The following is an 18,781-nucleotide window of genomic DNA, read 5'->3' as shown; positions in this document are numbered from 1 at the left end:
TACAAGTGGTTTCTAGCTCTGTAATTCTCTTTTGTGCTACTTCAAGTGCTGCATCGGCGAGAAACTTGTCTTGTTCAGCTTGTTGCTTCTGAAGTAGGAGTTGATGTTGATGATCAAATCATGCTTGGAGGGTGGCAAGAATGGCTTTATCAAATGCATCAGTTTGATCGTCAGAGATATAAGAGCGGCATACAGATCGCCATAGATTGCATTGAGATGAGATCGAGGAGATTGAATTTGATGTGGTGGTGAATTGTGATGACTGTGATGAGAAGATGAAGCGGATGATGAGGAATGTGGAGGTGATGGTGGCTTAGTAGGAAAGATGGGAGGTGGAGGAGGATTGGTGTGTCTGGTTCGAAGGAGTCCAGTAGCATCAAGTTCCATGAAGTTTAATCGTTCTTCAGGGTTAGCGACAAGTCTTGTTTATCTTTCCTCAAACACTTTGGGAAATAAATACAAGGTCACTTAGATGTTGATGCAACTAGTTTTTCTATAACTAATGTATATCGGAGTTCAACAGAATTGATTGCACCGGAAAAGGGGGAGTCTGTTGGTGCAGTTTCCGTGCACATATTGTCCGCTGCAATGCAATTCAGGAGATGGGCTATAGGAGTTTCACCTGTATTATATTGTCTATTTGTGTATGAGACATTATCTATACTACATTGTGTATGAGATAATGTCTATACTACATTAATCTCTATGAGATGATATCTATAAGATACTAATCTCTAAGAGATGATATCTATACAACACTAATCTCTATGAGATAATAGTGTAGTATACGTCCTGGAAGCCCAAGTCCAGCCCATATATGTATATGTCAGTTATATATACGTGATATAGGTCTAGGGTTTTAGTCAATGGTTTTACACTAGTCAGAAAGCTATTCATGGATCAGGGGTAGAGATCTATGCCCCGTGTCCACCATGTAATTCATTATCAAGAGTCGTCTTTTTGATTAAGATGTATTGTAAACGGATTCATTCTTGTAATCATTCGACTAATGATAAAGGAATTCTTATTGTTAACTCCTGTTCTTGTCATATATATATACATATGTGTGTGTGTGCTTATGTTAATAGCCTCAAGAACAGATTCAGGTGGATTCCGCACACCTAGATTCGTACAGATCTTGATGTTCAAGGGTCAATGGGACCTTACAGCAGTATCAGAGCAGGAAGGAGATCCATATTTCCTTGTTTGTGATCTGTTTTTGCAAAATTATGGATCTGCTTTTTGATCGGATCAGAGTTTTTGTGTTTTACATAATTGCTGAGATTCATGATCTATGATATTTGTCTAGAGGAGGCTTACCCAGATTCAGGTTTATATCGAATTTCAGTTTAAATCAGACTTGAGATAAAACAGAATTAGGGGTTTTAGAGGCTAGAGGTTTCGATGAAGATGATGGCTAGATCTGATTTTAGATGGTTATACGAGGTTGCGTATAAGATGTTGTCTATAAGAGGCTTGTGTATGCACAATTAATTGCTGATCAACTCTATATGAGGTTACCTTGTTTATACGGGGTTAATCAATTGTTCAGATCTTTGCGTACCTGTTGATCATCTGTATACGTGATTGATCACCTAATACTACAATAACCTCTCCTATAAGACATTAGACTTTCTTCTATAAGACAATAACCTATAAGACATTAGACTTTATCCTATGACACGATATCCTATAAGACATTAACCATTGCTCGATCCTGATTCTATACGGCCTCACTATCATTCTACATGACATTATCCTATAAGACTTTACGTTTAAACCTTCCTATAAGACATTACCTTTAAACCCTCAATAAGACATTATCCATCATGCTTTTATACGTCCTTATCTCCTTATAGACCTTGTTCCTAAACAACCTTAATTTCCTTACACGATCTTATACAATCTTTTCCTATACTACCTTATCATAACTACATTCACACAAGGTTGAACAAACTTAACCTAAGTCATTGTAAGTTCAAATGAACTTATTGATGAGATAGGTTTTATTTATGAACCTGTTTGAAAGAAAGATGAAGAATGGGAGATAGTTGAAACCGAAGACAGATGATGGGCTACTATTCAGAGTTTTTGCAAAGAAATTGGGGGGATAAAACTTATATTTATGTTATTTCTGAGCAAAACTCTGAAATACTCGAGATTAGTCGGTGATCAAAGTGTTATTCTGCTTAGTTGAGATTAACAGTTGATAGTGTCTATACTTTCAGAATTCTCGAGTAATTCATAGTGTTTTAAGTTATGATTTACACTATTCAACAAGATGATCTTCAATATATAGCGGTCGTGGAAACTTTTGTCGAAGTGTTGGAGCAATGAAGCTAGTTACTTCTTGTTGAATATTTGAAGATTGAACCTATTGATATTCCAAATATGTAAAGATGATAATCAGGCAACTTTTCTGGATCGGTTGTGAGATTAAGATTTATATATAGTTTGGCGATTTATAAAACAGAAGGGGAGATTGAGAAGAAAGACTTCGGGTGATTGGGAGAGTTGTGAATATACAAGACAGAGTCAGACACTACTTTTTGAGACAGGGTTTATGATATTACATTTTGTGATTCAGGTTGTAGAGTTTCTTATCTTTGTGAGAGCTGATTGATTTGATGCTGATTGTTGGAAATTCAACTTCTCTATTATATGTCGATTAGGCAAGACGTGATTAATTTCTCGGGAAATGGTCCAAAGGTGGAAGATTGCAATGCTTAATTCGGAGGTGGCTAACAGCTGAGAGGGAGGACTACAATGAGATAAGTTGGGTTAATTGGTTGTCATAGAGCTACAGGGGTTTTGCAGTTTGACGATCAGAGTGTAGTGCCAAAATATCGAGTTTCAACACAGAAGACCCGATATCATTAGTTAAGGGGGAGTCTGTTGATGCAACTAGTTTTTCTATAACTAATGTATATCGGAGTTCAACAGAATTGATTGCACCGGAAAAGGGGGAGTCTGTTGGTGCAATTCATGAGATGGGCTATAGGAGTTTCACCTGTACTATATTGTCTATTTGTGTATGATACATTATGTATGAGACATTATCTATACTATATTGTGTATGAGATAATGTCTATACTACATTAATCTCTATGAGATGATATCTATAAGATATTAATCTCTAAGAGATGATATCTAAACAACACTAATCTCTGTGAGATAATAGTGTAGTATACGTCCTAGAAGCCCAAGTCCAGCCCATATATGTATGTGTCAATTATATATACGTGATATAGGTCTAGGGTTTTAGTTAATGGTTTTACACTAGTCAGAAAACTATTCACGGATCGGGGTAGAGATCTATGCCCCGTGTCCACCATGTAATTCATTATCAAGAGTCGTCTTTTTGATTGTAATCCGTAATCATTAAGATGTATTGTAAACGGATTCATTCTTGTAATCATTCGACTAATGATAAAAGAATTCTTATTGTTTATCTCATGTTCTATATATATATATATACATATACATATGTATGTGTGTGCGCTTATGTTAATAGCCTCAAGAACAGATTCAGGTGGATTCCGCACACCTGGATTCGTACAGATCTCGATGTTCAAGGGTCAACGGGACCTTACATTAGACTTCTCGTTTACTCGACAAATCCATGAAATGAAAATGTGAGACCTACGTTCAACGTTGGAAAATATGTTAGCATTGGTAGGATTTCCATTCGATGATCTTGGAATATCATAAATAGGATATCACTATGAATGTTCCGGCAATATCACAAAGATATGCAATGTCACAGAGACATATAATTACTCGATGTGTCCTAAGAAAAGAAAGTATAAAAGAATGATATATCAATAAGCTCTAGACTCAATAAGTGCATGTATGAAGTTGAGGACCGGAGCAGAGTGTCTCTCTTTTTTCAATATCAACATCTTCCAAATGAAGAGTCGATAGAAATGTGAAAATCTCCGTGATAATAAAACAAGTATTTGTTGAGAAACACTTGAGTGGTTAGGAAAAGATGTGAATTGCTTCACTGGATCCATGAAGTCTTATTCAATATCGAGAAATTAACAAATGAAATCCGGTAGAAACGTGTTGACCCGGCTTTTTTTGGGAGGACTTTTGTTTCTTTTAGCCCTTTCTCATATTTCACCTTAACCTCTCATTTTTCGACTACTCCCTCGTGTCCTAGTTGCACAAACAACATCGTACTCAAATACCCTCACAATCTAAATTAAATTTGAGATTTTAACTCCGGGGTTAGATCTCATCGACGACGTCAAGATCATGGAAATTTTATGAGTGGCCTACACTCTCATGTGCAAATCTACCACAGAACTTCTTTAAATTAAGATGATTGAAAATGGTTGAAAATCTTCCAAAGTGTTTTAAGAATGGCAAATGAGTTTAAATACTTGGAGGTTTTGTTTTGGAAAACATACTCCTCCTAAATATATGCATGATTTGAACAAAGTATTTGCATATAAAGGGTGACCAAAAAGTTTGAATGTTGCTCACAAAAATTACAAATGAGACTACAAAGGCAGTACACAGAGGCGTTCAATGCCTTGCATCTCATCCTAATACTTTGTGGGAAACTAAAAGACAAAATATATAACAATAATGATAAAAAGGGAAAATCTTTTTGGATTTTTCAAAAATAAAAAAAAAATAAAAGTTTTTTTGGATTTTTCGAAAAAGGAAAGAAAACACAAAAACGGTTTTGGAACGGGTTATACACTGAAAGTGTGCATAACCCACTTCAGAATTTACCACCCGAATTAAACTCGAAAAATCATTATATGGATTTCGACAAGCCCCACGTTGTTTGTTTTCAAAATCGCCCTTAGACTGAAAACATTCATAGCTAGATTATTATTCTCTAAACCGGATGCACCTTAATGTCCTCCTATATGTTGATGATGATTTGATTACTGCGATATATATTTTTGAGTCCATAACACCATTCAAAACTTATCATAGTTGTTATCATATGAAGGATTTGGGAACGTTGAAGTCCTTTATTGGTGTCGAAATGACTGGTGCACAAGAAGGCATACTTTTGTGTCAAAGAAAATACTCTTGATATTGTATCAGAGGTCATACGTGCTCCTTGGGGCTAAACCGGCTAAGGTTCCAGTTGGACAAAATCATTGCTTGGGACTAGCTCATTATCAGACATCAGTCTTTCTAAGGACCGGGAAAATAATACATGATGAGGTTGATTGTCACTTCATTCACGATGAGCTTGTTAGTATAAATATCACTACCCAACACGTGACAACCAAAGAACAAATCGCAGATCACTTCTTTACTAGCTAAAGCGCTCAGAAAAGCACAACTTGAGTATTTACTTTGCAGGTTGGGGGTTCAAAGTTTCACATACCAACTTTGAGGCAGGTATCGATCTAATATGAAACCACTATATATTGATTGCTTATTATCAAGTTTTTTGATATTTGATATTTTAATGTCTGATTTATCTTCTTATTTGCGTTAGGATTATTATGCTTTGTTTGCAGATAATTCCATCCAGGATTAAGAGACTTGTGAAAATCTTAATGTTGGACTACAATTGATCTCAAGTACAAGTGTACAACGGATAGATTCTGTCTTTAACATAATGCATAACAACTTTAGATAGCAAGATGCGGAGAATATACTTGGTTGAGCCAAAACGAACTGAATCAATGGAAATTCAAGGATATGTTGGGTTATTCTCTTATGAATTATGAAACTCTGGCTGTCGTAATACTTAACAAAATATAAACAACAGAAAAGAGAAGCCAAAATAACGTATAAGTACCCCAAACGTTAACTATGGGGGAATGACATAATTTACAAACAGAACTCTCATGATTAATTAGTACATGAACAAGCCATTCATCATATAGAGTATGCATACATGCAAGAAATGAAGCGTTTGAGGAACTTGTCGTAAAAGATCTTTATGGAGAAGTAGTAACGTTTTTGGGTAAAGACAACGGACTAAATTACCCTGTATCGTTTACATTTACAGTAAGTGTTAATGTTAGCTGTTCAATCTCCAATCATATGGCTGGTAAACAACTTTCAGTTCAGTGCTATTAGCAAGCAATTCCAAAAGTGTGCGGGCCTTTTCTACCTCCAAGTAATTTGAAGCATGTTTCAGTACCTCCACCACATTCTTTCCAAAATCTACACTATACCTGAAAGGTTATTATGAAAGAAAAACCTGTTTGTGAGCAAAAAAATGAGAGACAGAGAAATAAAACTTATGACCTTGTAACCATAACACATCCAAATTTTCTTTTTGTAATGTAGTGCATGTGCTGGTTAGAAACCAAGGTTCAGGCAATACATGTATACGTCTTAACAAACTAGTCACATGCTCGCGCGATGCGGCAGTATGGTGGTGGTGGTGTTGTGGCGGCAACGACGACGATGGGTGGTGGTGGTGGTGGCGGCGATAGCGGTGTGGTTGTTAATGTAAATCTAATTGATGTAAAAGGCTGCGGTGTAGTTATTTGAAGGGTTAAGGACGTATGTTGTAAATAAATTAGTTAAAGGTATTATAGGTATATTAGTTGGAGATATTCAAATTAGTAAATAAAAGAGGGGTGGTTTGGGTAGATCAAGTTCTTTTTTGAAAAAAATGGGAGGAGTCAAATGCTTTATAAGGTATTATAGATATAGATAGATATAGATAAAGAGTATACAACTGTTCAAAATAAATTAATTAATAAATAAATAGATAGTAAATTAAAAAAAATAAAGGGTATACAGACGGGTTATCCCCGTTTAGATTACCCGGGGATGACGAGTCTTTTGACTCAGATGTACGTGCCCTAACTGGAGCTGTGGCCGTTTTCCTAACCACCCCAAGATGTTACCTAGTGAAGATTGAGCCTGAGATCTCTTGTGAAAAAATCAGCTCTTCTAACCACTAGGCCACCGTGGTTAAGTCTTAACTAATAACCAAATACAAAAATACCCCATATGAAGATGACTCTTAAAATTTGTGGAGAGCAGTCATGATTAATATAATAATTGCTAAAAAGATAAATTGGTAATTTAGATTGATTTCTTTTAAATAAAAAACAAACTAAGAATTCCCTTTTCTTTGGGGATGGGGATGCAATATAGCAAGCCTAGTAATATCCCATTGTACAGATTTGTGAAGCACGTTAAGGTAATCAAGTAATAACATAAACACTTTTTTGTCATAACATACCATTTGAGTATTTTATTAACCGATACAGTCATGGAGTCCATCTGAAGAACGAATGCACCACTTCGTATAAAGTTGCGAGCAGCCTCCATCAATTCCGAGTCAATTGTTTTAGGAGAATAACATCGCAGAGCAGGTGCGGATCGATTCCCAGAAACCAAAGCAAAGTTGATAAGAGGTTCGGGGTAGGGAAGAGACACCTGAAACATTTATACATAAAGAAATGAGTCATGTTAACTCGGGACCAGATGAAATGTTCGGTCTAAAGCAACATATAACAAACTGTATCTAGCGTCACGCGTCATACAGTAAAAAACTACAAATCAAAACCCAATTAATACCCATTAACTCAACAGTGATTTGAAAAATAGTTTAGGAATATCCTATTTGTAAAAACTCCAGAAAAGGACTGCATACAAATATGTAAAATATTATCTTTCTTCTGATAATAATTAAGATGTGGAACAATGGGTGGGTTGGATAGCTGATCAAAACAGGTCAATTCTTGTATGGGTTGAAGTGGGTTAGGTCCATTTGGGAAACCACCTTTAAGGATTCAAAATGGACACACACCTATCTACTTTTGACCCGATTTAACGAAACTTTAATGGTATATTGGTATGGGAGGGACAAATGAAAACGTACGTATGTGGACTCTAGAAAGTAAACCCATTTTTTGTTCTACATAGGATCAGAACATCAGAAGTTGTCGCCCATTGCATATCAACCAAATTATCAATGTTGCACTTACAAACATGCATGCATTCATAACTAATTTATAAGAACATAGTGTCACCTTGAAGCGCTTGTCGTTAATACGGAATGGCCTGGTGAGAGTATATGGTGCCCTCTGATTAGATCTTAAAACACCATTATGAATGTCAGAAAGGGAATACGCACGCCCACCAATAACATATTTGAATTCACTAAGCAATTTCCTTCTTTCAAATGCTCCTTCTGGATGACCCCATACAAGTATTGCATGAATCGCCATCAGATTGTATAGATTAATAAAGAAGGCAAGCCTTTCTTCTTTGGCAGTTCTGTTTAGATCTAGTCTTTGAAGTTCTTCTGCAATCCGTAAGTACCTATAATAAATGCTTTAAGTTCATCTCCACGAATTGATCAAACATTAGAAAGTATTTCCGATGATCATGAAAGAAGTTCAGAATTGGAGAAAAACTGTTTTAGGTCAAGCTAGCATAACCCATTGATTATAGACCTGTTATGCGCTTAACTTGTTACCCAACCAGCACGAATTGTCCATCTTGCCACCTTTAAAAAATGATAAGCAATTCTATCCATTTAGACTCTTTACATCTTAACAGCATTAACTAACCTTGCAAACTCCTCACTTCCATGGATAGTTCTATAAGCAACATGCTTTCCATCTTCGGATGTGTAGGCGTCAAGGATGGCGTATAGCAGAAATCTCAGCCTATAGGAGATTTCTGCAAGAGGCTGCCGCTTCAATAGGATAATACCCCTTGGGATGTTTTGACATTGGCTTATTATAGGATCATGATCCAAAAATCGGTAAAGGTGATTTCCATCTTCAAAAATATTCTCCCTTGGTTTATGCACAGAATATTTTAAAAAGGATATTGGCTTCCAATCAGAAAGTTAAAGTAAAACCATAGGAAAAACTGATACAAGTTAGAATACTCACTCAAGTACATGCCTAAAGAAAAGCTCCCTAGCAAGCTTGCGAGCGAATTCAATAGCCTATTTAAACAGATAAAAAAAACTTTATATCACTTCCCAGTTCAACATTTATGACTGAATACAATATGTACAATATGACTAATTAAAAAGAATGTAAGACTGCATAATTAAGAAAATCATACATATTCTTAAGTAAAAGGTTTTTAGCTAACAATGAAATCTACATGGAATTTACGAATCAGGTCTATTTATCATAATGATATTACAAATAAGCATTTGAAGTGAACAGACATACATAGAGTCTAGAAAGCACCAATAACATCTGAAACAATTACCATGCGGAGCAAGTTAAAGAGCGCAACAATTAATGTCCTAAGGAGTCCACTTATTGTTGTGAGTGCCTTGTGCTACTCTGTATTTGAAACTCAAACTAATGATAAAGCATAGCATACGATAGTTTTGTCAAGGGCCTAAATCAAACAGTACATCTGGCAGGATGCGTACATGTGGCTGGCAAGATGGGCGGGTTGGGTAACAGGTCAAGATGAATTTGGAATGAAATTGTTCATTGTTTTAGTATTAGTTATATTGCCTAGCAAACATTTTTTTGTTGATTTATCTTATATATGCTATAAATTCTGAAATTACAAAAGCACTATAATCAATAATCACTAAAAGTAGTTGTGTGTACAATAAATAGAATTGGGACAATTTTTAGACTGTTGGGCCCAATCCCGTTTCAGGCGATCTTTTTATTTGACCCATTGAGATATCAAACAACCCAAACAAACCCGTTAAAAAGAGATGGGCCAAAGATGTTATTTTGAAATGCACAAATGCCATTATACTAAGAAAAACTATGTACCAGCTTTCTGTAAATGGGTTAAAACTTCCACCTCAAACGAATATGAACACTAGAATGGTCATTTTTAGGCATGCAAATTGATACAGGAAGCAAAATATAAAAGCTACACTAGAACAACTATAGTACCTCTTGTCGCTCCAAGAATTGATCTTCTGACAAAAAATCTACAGCATCCGAACCCAAAAAACAATTTGTTACCCTTCGAAACTTATAAAATCGATCCTTAACAACAATCGATTCCTTCATCTTCTTCACTATAAGCGCTAGTTCATCCACAAGACTCCTACTAGACACATCGTCTTCACCTGAAAATGGAGGTAAAGGAGCTTTTGGTGTTGGTATTTCACTTGTTACAAACTCAATTTTCTCCTCAAGTTGACCTGATTCATCTAACGCCTTCAACTCATTCAATCCTCCAATAAGATCCTGATTAAAAAACACTTTTGGGACATCTGAAGAGCCAGTGATCTCTTCTAGCTCCACTTTCCTACTCGGGTACACATCTATGTTTATTTCAGAATATCTGAGACTTCTCCTACGTAGAAATATTCTTACCTCTTTGCAACTTTTGCACCATAACTTCGTATATAACACAATTCTTCCTTTAATTGCTTTTAATTCTGGAGACTCGAGAGCCACGTCATCTAGCTCCACTCTGTTTCCCTGACTATTTTCATGTGCGGTTCTTATCAAACTTAGACTAGAGGGACACGATTGTGGTTTCCTTACTTTTTCACTTGAATTTACCTCGCTGATATTCTTGTCTTTTTCATTAGTATCATTATCTCGACTTTTTCTTTTAGAAAGATGTCGAAAAATATTGGAAACTGTGTATAAACTATTAAATTTTACAAAACGGGTAAGAACTAAATCTTTACCGGTCCAAGCAACCCGGCTAATATCCACTTTTGGATTTTGATAAAGTACAAGACTTTTTGCCTCCTTATTAGAAGTAGCATCTTCGGTGTCAGTTCTTGTGAAACCTGTTTCTTTTGAAGATGAACTTTCACCTATCTCTCCATCATCCTCATTAGAAGTAATAACGCTAATATCCTTAGGTTTCATTTCCATGGTTTCAGCAGGTTCGTGTTTGACAGTGATTGTTTCAGAAGATGGTTCTGTATCGTCTATCACATTATTAAAAACCTCACTTTCATCGGCATTACTATTTTGTGTCACATCACCAATAAATTTACTCTTCTCATCGTCTTCCTCTTGAGTATCTGGGTCAGAAGAGAGAGCATTGTTCGAGTCCTCAGAATTTGAGATCCAAACAGGAGATCGGAAATCAGTATAATTATCTTCTTCCTGAACTCTGGTTGCAACATTAGTTGACACAGAATTGAACGTAGTTTCATTAAATAAGTTACTCTTCTCACTTTCATCCTTCGGGGTATCTGGTTCACAAGTTAGAGAATTGATCGAGTTCTCAGAATCTGAGAGCTGAACAGGAGACCTGTTAGCAGTAGAATCATACTTTGTCTGATCCATTTTCTCAACATTGGTTATCATGGAATCGATTGTAGCATCAATTATAAAATTACTCTTCTCATTTTCTACCTTTGAATTATCAGGTTTACAAGCAAGACTATTGACTGCGTTATCAGAATTTAAGAATTGACCTGGAGACCTGTTAGAAATAGAATTATTGTCTTCCTGATCACTTGACTCAACATCAGTTAAAGTGGAACCATGTGTAGCATCATTTAAGAAAATACTCTTCTCATCATATTCCTTTAAAGGATCTGGTTCAAAGGCCAAAGGATTCGTTGAGTTCTCACAACTATCGTTTTCCTGATCTCTTGTCTTAACGTCAATTGAAGTAGAACTGAGCATCGTAGCATCTAAAAAATCAATCTTCTCATGGGCTTCCTTTTCAGTATCTGGTTCAAAAGCAAGAGCATTGATAGATTTCTCAGCAATTGAGAGCCGAACTGGAGACCTCTTAGTAGTAAAACTATCCTTTTCCTGATCTGCCTTAATGTCATTTGAAGTAGAGCTGAGTATAGTATCATTTGAAAATTCAATCTTTTCATTGTCTTCCTTCAGAGTATCTGTTTTATAAGTGAGGGCACTGATAGCAGTAGAATTACCCACTTCCTTACCACTTGTATCAATATCAGTTGAAGTGGAATCGAGTGTAGCATCATTTTCAGAATTACCCTTCTCTGGATATTTGTTTTCATGATCTGGTTCACCAGCATGATCATTTTTTGAGTTCGCAGGCATTGATACTTTTACTGCAGAAGAGGATGGGTTATTTTTGATGGAACAATCCATTTTGTGACCTCCTTTATCCATATCAGTTGAATATAGTGTATCATTTAGAAAAGTACCATTCTCCTGGTCTTCTTTCAGACTATCTGGCTCACCAGTTAGAGTACTCACCGCGTTTTTAGACATTGAAATCTGAACTGGAGAAGAGGATGAACTGTTATATGCAGAATTATCCTCTTCCGGAACTCTTATCCCAATATCAGTTGCATTGGAATTTTGTATAGTATCATTTAAAGAATTACCCATTTCTCGGTCTTCCTTTGAGATACCTGGTTCATGAGTATGATTAGTGATAGATCTCTCAGGACTTGAGACCCGTACTGGAGAGGAGTATGAGCTATCAGTTTCAGTGGGACTGGATGTAGTATCATTTTCAGAATTACCCGTCCCCTGGTCTTCTATTTGAACATCCGTTTCACCAACATGAGTATTGATCGAGTTATCAAAACTTGAGAGCCCAACTGGAGAAGAGAAAGGACTATCATATGTAGAACTATTCTCTTCCCAACTTCTTGTATCTATATCAGTTTCACTGGAACTGCGTGTGGTATCATTTATGAAATTACCCTTCTCTTGATCTTCTTGTTGAACATCAGGTTCACCGGCATGAGTATTTATCAAGTTCTCGCCATTTGAGAGGCCCACCGGAGAAGAGAATGAACTGTCATATGTTTCATCTTCCTGACCGTGTATCTCCATATCATCTATAGTATCTTCCATTTCAGCATCCATCAAATGCGCTACTTCCTCATCAAGTGCATGGTCTAACAAATGTTTTGTAGTTAAAGGTTTTATGAAGGTTTGTAACCAAACCCTCTAATGGATTGCACCATGCAGAAGCTACAATAGCAGTCATGAACTTGCTTGTAGAAAACTTGTGCTGCAAAAAAAGAAAGAGAAAAAACACCCACCAAAGAACATTACTCGCATAAATTGAGTCAGATTAGTATCTATCTTCAAGATATCATGTCCAATGTATGTTCGTTTAACGTTAATATTGTGACTTGAAGTCACAGTAATCGATTTTGAATCTTTACAAAAACTACTGTTGCAACTTTTTGATTGCTTAAGCTTCATTAGGGGTGGATTATTGGGGGGGTTTAAAGAAAAAAAAAACCATGGTAAAATCTTTACCCGAAAATAACATAACACATAACCAGATAAGGGAAACTTGTAAAGACAACATGTAAAAATACTTATTACTAATACATAAAGTATAATTATCCAACTATCCCTAAGCTAAGTTAAGCAATTCTCTGATTACTTAATATTGTTTATATAACAAACAAACATAAAAATGAAAGCTAAATCTATTCGCAGAGCTGTTTTTTGGAAGTTTAAAATAAGAAACCACCATAAAGACTACAATCTGATGAAAAATGAAACATTGCTAGGATAATGGGTAACAAGTCATATACCTTAAGTACTCATCCCTTCATGAAACTATTCATGAAAGAATATATTTCAGATCTCAAAACCAAAATCCATTTAAGCTTCATAAGTATACATATACTATTACTTTTTCAGGTTTTTTTTTACTTCAAATGGTGACAGACAGACTAATACATTCATATCCATCCATGCCCTCCTATATATAACAAGGTACTGAGATTCTAATCATCATATTCCATGAAACTCAATTAGATTACAGAGCATATAGTACAAAAATATATCATTGAAACGTAAAATTACTAAGTCTGGTGAGCTAGATAATACCAATTCTGTTAAACAATGCCACAAAAAGACTAAAGAAAGGCAATAAAATGCTATACAACACTAAAAGTTGCTACGGGTTTGTTTAAATTTGTAAAATCACCATTTCTCGATAAACATTTACCAAAATAAATCCTTCAAACATACTTAATTATAATGTTACAGTTCTTGAACAATGAAGTTTCTATTGCATCTTGTTATATAACAGACCTAAACCACACCCCGCATACGTGTGAGATAGTGTGTTGTTGTTGCTATTGTCCTATATAAAAGGGCAAAGGGCGTAGAAATGTATCTAACATATCATGTATCGTTTTCATGTGTATCAACACCAAAAGTCCAAAACACCCCAATCTCTCTAGTGGGCCGTGTGTAGAGTATGGGAAGGTATTATGTACACAGTCATAGCTCTGTCTTATAAAGTGTTGTCGTGCAAAGAACGTGCGTTGTTAATTTGTTATTGTGTGTATCATACTCGCACATCGTCACTTTATGTGTAACGAACTCTTAATCTCTTGCTATTGTATGTACTAATAACCTTTTCATCATCTAAACGATAAATTCTCTAAATGGGTAACATGTTTTTATTTCCTGATGTAACATTCATATTATCGGCCTATTCATCCTAACCAGCGCCACATTATAGGTGATAACTCGGATATATATCCATATACTTAACACCCGATACAAAATACTTTGAAAACAACATGAGCCATATATACCATGAGATATCAATCAAGCTTCTAATCTACAATAAATTTCATATATTCACACACGTCCAAATCAATGCATAAAATTCGATCAAAAATATAAAAAAACATGAAACCTAATAATTAACCATCCTTATTAAACGAAATCATAACAAACCCATAATTGATCATTATTATTATTATTCTATATAGATTAAATAAATAAATAAATTAGAGCTATTTGAAGGCAGGAGCTTACGGATCCGTACAGGCTACAATGAGACTGAAAATGTTATGGAATTGTTAAAAAAAATATAAAAAGGAAGAATTAGAAAGGGTTTATATTGGATTGAAAAACAAGAATAAATGGGAAGTCATTTGGGGGATGTGAAACCGTTAAGGTTGTCGAAGGTGGTCGTTGGAATTTACTAATATTTTTTTATTTAATTAATGTTTGGATTTTTGTTTGTGTGATTTTAACGGAAAGCGGGAACTTATTAGTACAATTGTTTCATAGTTGAAAAGTATTCCATTTTTTTTTTCTTTTCTTCCAGAATGATATTTATCTGTACTACTTACAATTTTGATTTATTTCCTTTTAACACAACATGCCCATATATTTTTTTAACGATTATATACATCAACTTATCTTTCAAAACCAAAATTTTTGAATCACCTGTAATGGATCATGTTCACATCTCGTAGTCTAAGGTACTTTACCATTATATAATGAGATGTAATATAGAGTATAGATAAGACTTTACCATTGTCTGATAAGGTGTTCTTGATGCGAATACGGACAAACTGTTCAAAAAAATTACAATCCTAATCCTATAATGAGAAAATCATATTTCCACACATGTACCCATATATGTCGTCGCTACCACAATCATCATCACCACCACTCACAAACATAGATCGAGGTCATGTTAGCTCATGTAACACCCCAAACTAGGCTCGAAATATTACCGAAAAGATATAGCATATGCATGGGATTATCGTAGAATAAGTCTAAATGATTAACAAGGAATCCGGTGGATCCAAACATGACCTAACAAGTACCAAATGCACAAGGAGCATGTAGCCATCAAGCATTTACAAAACTATATCAAAAGATGGCAAACGATCCTAACATAAAGTCAAAGTAGGGCAAATGAATCTGTGATCCACGTAAGTCCAAGCTCTGGTTCTAATGCAACCTCAATCATGCTTCTCGCACTTGAATCACCTGATTACCTGAAAAGTGTACTAAACAAGGTCAACACTAGGTTGGTGAGTTCGTAGTAATGGTTCACAAGGAACCATCCAAGTCACAACATGTGTAAAGTATAGGCAAATCATGACATGTACAAGTGCAAGTAAATCATAACTTACGGTAAACCATCGCATCACACAAGAATGTAGAGAGGGTTACAAATGGCGTACCCTTGCCACATGTTAGTACTCGCACAAGAGTCTAATCACATTAATTAGAGAAAACATAACATGCACATCCAAACAATAAGACATCAAATAATGTATCATAAATGCATCATAACTACAACAAAAGCCACCACAACCACAATGTTCTCAAGTATGAAATACTCAGTAGTACGTCGTACAAAAGCGTGTTCTCAAGTGTATGACACTTGGTAGTACACCAACCAAACTATAAGTACAACAACATGTTCTCAAGTGCAAGGCACTTGGAAGTACGACAACCAATCATCCAAACCCCAATGCACATACATTTCATACGACTTTACATTTAAGGAGTCGAAAATGCTTGTATACAGGGTCATCCGCAGCCTTCCCACCACATCTAACAACTCATTAAAGGTATCATCGTCTTCCATGTATGTACTACTATCCTAATCATATCACACAATCCAAACCAACACATAATCCAGCAATAATAGGTTAAACCGTCAACAAATCAATCAAACAAGCAATCAAGCAATAAGACAAATTGTAACGTGAGCCAATCAATCAATAAGTGCAAAGCATGTTCTCATATGTAAAACACTTGGAAGTATATCAACCAATCACAAGTCCATTCATTTCCACTGAACAACACGTACATACTCTTCGGAGGATTTTGCTTTCATCAAGTCCCAAATGCTTATATATAGGGTCACCCGCAGCCTTCCCACCACATCTAACAACCCTTCGAAGGTATAACCGACTTCCATGTATGACCGATTATCCTAATAATCAAAATGTCACAATCATATGCGTAAACCATCCAACAATCACTCAAATAATCAACAACAAGCAATAAGTCATCAATCAAATCAACCAAAATCAAACAAGCACGTATGTACACTTTTCAGCCCGAATCTCAATTGTGTAGGAAGCTACGGAACTCACCTTGAGCGGCTATGACAAGTTAAGATTGGGCTACAAGCGTAAGATATTCGTCACACATTCACAACCTATAGTAATACATACATACATATTAATATACGTTCATACGTTCATGATTCGAGATTCGTTTTCTCATAAGAATCCAAAATTATGTTTTGTTGAGTGGCTATGAGATTAGGGGAATGTTAGGAATTGACTTTACATGGATTAAACGAGTTAAAGACATAAAGGAAGAAAGCGGGCAACAACATGGGTAAGAATGGTTTGACTAAAAAGTCAAAGTTGGCCAAGAACATCCAAACCCTAATTCGACACTTGAAATCCGACTTTTGTGAGATTCAAGAATCAATTCGACATATAATCAACATAATTGAACATAACAAACATAACCCCTTTCATAATTTCGTTCCATCACGTCACTTTAACTCAATATTCGTTCTTGACCTATTTTGACCTCACAAAACCCTAATTCGACCTAGACCTCGATTTGAAGAGTGTCAAGACATGATTTGAGCATAAATTGACATAAGTAATGTGTATGAAACTAACCAATACTTTAAAAATCATTCCATAACTTCAATTAAGCCTCAAATCCGTTTTTGACCTAAATTATCCAAGTTGTAAACCCTAAAATCGACCCGTTAAGATTTTAAGCCGAAAATTGACTAAGGGTTGTTTAGGTTAGACTTGAAACATGATTATAAACATAAAATGGTGGATTTGAGATGAGTTTTACTTACCAAAATTACCTTCAAAGAGTCAAATCCGAATTTGAGCTAAATGGAAGGATTTCTTGGACTTTGACCTTCAAATCCTTGGTATGATGATTAAATGATGATAATGATGATGATTCTTGTATAAATCTTGTTGAAACAACACTAATTGAAGAAGAAATCTAGAGATTGAGAGAGATGAGTATGTGTGTATGTTCTTAAGTGTGCTTAGAGAGAAAGAGTGAAAGAGAAATGAATGGGTGGATAAGGGAAAGTGTAAGAGTTTGGGGAGGATAGGGTTGGGTCAGATGTAAATAAATCTCTTCCCTTTTTTTCTTTTTTATCCAGCACTTTTAGACTAATACCCCACGAATTAGTCTTATTCTGTCTATTTCTCATTTTTGCTTCTTTTAGACTAATACCCCACGAATTAGTCTTATTCTGTCTATTTCCCATTTTCGCCTTTTCTAGACTATTACTCAGAGAATTAGTAGCACAAGTTACACACATGAATGGTGAATCCAAAAAGAAAAGGCAAATGTTACATACATAATTAACGAAAGTCAATGGGTCCAATGAATGATACAATTAATCACATAGTCAACAAAAGTCAAATATAGTCAAATAGGTCCAAATTCGCGAATGTTACAGCTCATGTGTTCTAAGTTGTCGTATTAGCGCGGGAGTATGATATGTCATATTTTATGCCCATTTCCCATAGCTTAAGTAGTCGATTATCGATGTTTAAGATTCGTTTTTCGTATACATTTGGTGCGTTTATGGTATTTGTTAGTGTTTCAGGTTGATAACAGGTACCTAAGCGATAATTTGAAGAAAACGAAGTTTCTGGAGCAAAACGAGTGCTTACGGACGTTTTACGAGCCAATAGAATGTAGATTAAAAGAAAGTCAAAGAAGTCAATGTTGGTCAACGCAAGTCAACGCAAACTGCGACGCTGTTTGGTCATGCGTCGCAGTAATTCTGGTCGAGGATAAAACTGCTTCGCAGTTACATGAAACTGCGACGCAGTTAGACTATATACGACAGAGCACCAGTCAACGAAAGTCAAGTCAACAGAAAAGTCAAAGGCTAGACTGCGACGCAGTTTAGCGCCGAATCTGCTGAATTTGGGCAGGATATAAATAGCTTGCAAAAACATTCTTGAAACCCTATCTCCACTTTCCAGACGATTTTTAGGTGTTTTTTAAGGGTTTTCTTATTTTCAACCATTTGGAAGGATCTTAAGCTCGATTGGAACCATTTTCGTTAATCGTTTTCAATTCCTTGTATTCGGTAACGATGAATTCTTCTATTTTTATTTGTTCTTTCA

General features: G+C 35.5%; 1 protein-coding gene across 1 annotated transcript; it reads right to left on the bottom strand.

Moving 5' to 3' along the window:
• Positions 1 to 5,905: 5,905 nt before the first annotated feature.
• Positions 5,906 to 12,722, bottom strand: LOC122609101. The gene is made up of 6 exons (XM_043782162.1): positions 9,840 to 12,722; positions 8,853 to 8,908; positions 8,523 to 8,753; positions 7,980 to 8,271; positions 7,187 to 7,383; positions 5,906 to 6,161 (listed from the first exon to the last, which is right to left on the bottom strand). The coding sequence occupies exons 1-6, from the start codon at positions 12,720 to 12,722 to the stop codon at positions 6,005 to 6,007; spliced, it is 3,816 nt and encodes a 1,271-aa protein (XP_043638097.1). The 3' UTR covers positions 5,906 to 6,004.
• Positions 12,723 to 18,781: the final 6,059 nt, after the last annotated feature.

This window comes from Erigeron canadensis, chromosome 7, assembly GCF_010389155.1.
Source record: "Erigeron canadensis isolate Cc75 chromosome 7, C_canadensis_v1, whole genome shotgun sequence".
In the NCBI taxonomy this organism is placed as follows: domain Eukaryota; kingdom Viridiplantae; phylum Streptophyta; class Magnoliopsida; order Asterales; family Asteraceae; genus Erigeron; species Erigeron canadensis.
This window is presented reverse-complemented; position numbering and strand designations above follow the sequence as displayed.

Bases quoted from the DNA above. Each gene is read 5' to 3' on its own strand.
- LOC122609101 (XM_043782162.1), bottom strand. From the start codon at position 12,722: ATGGATGCTGAAATGGAAGATACTATAGATGATATGGAGATACACGGT. The intron at 8,909-9,839 runs GTACTATAGTTG...CTGTTTAAATAG, and splicing joins AATTCTTGGAGCGACAAGAG to GCTATTGAATTCGCTCGCAA. The intron at 7,384-7,979 runs GTGACACTATGT...TAAATGTTTCAG, and splicing joins TTAACGACAAGCGCTTCAAG to GTGTCTCTTCCCTACCCCGA.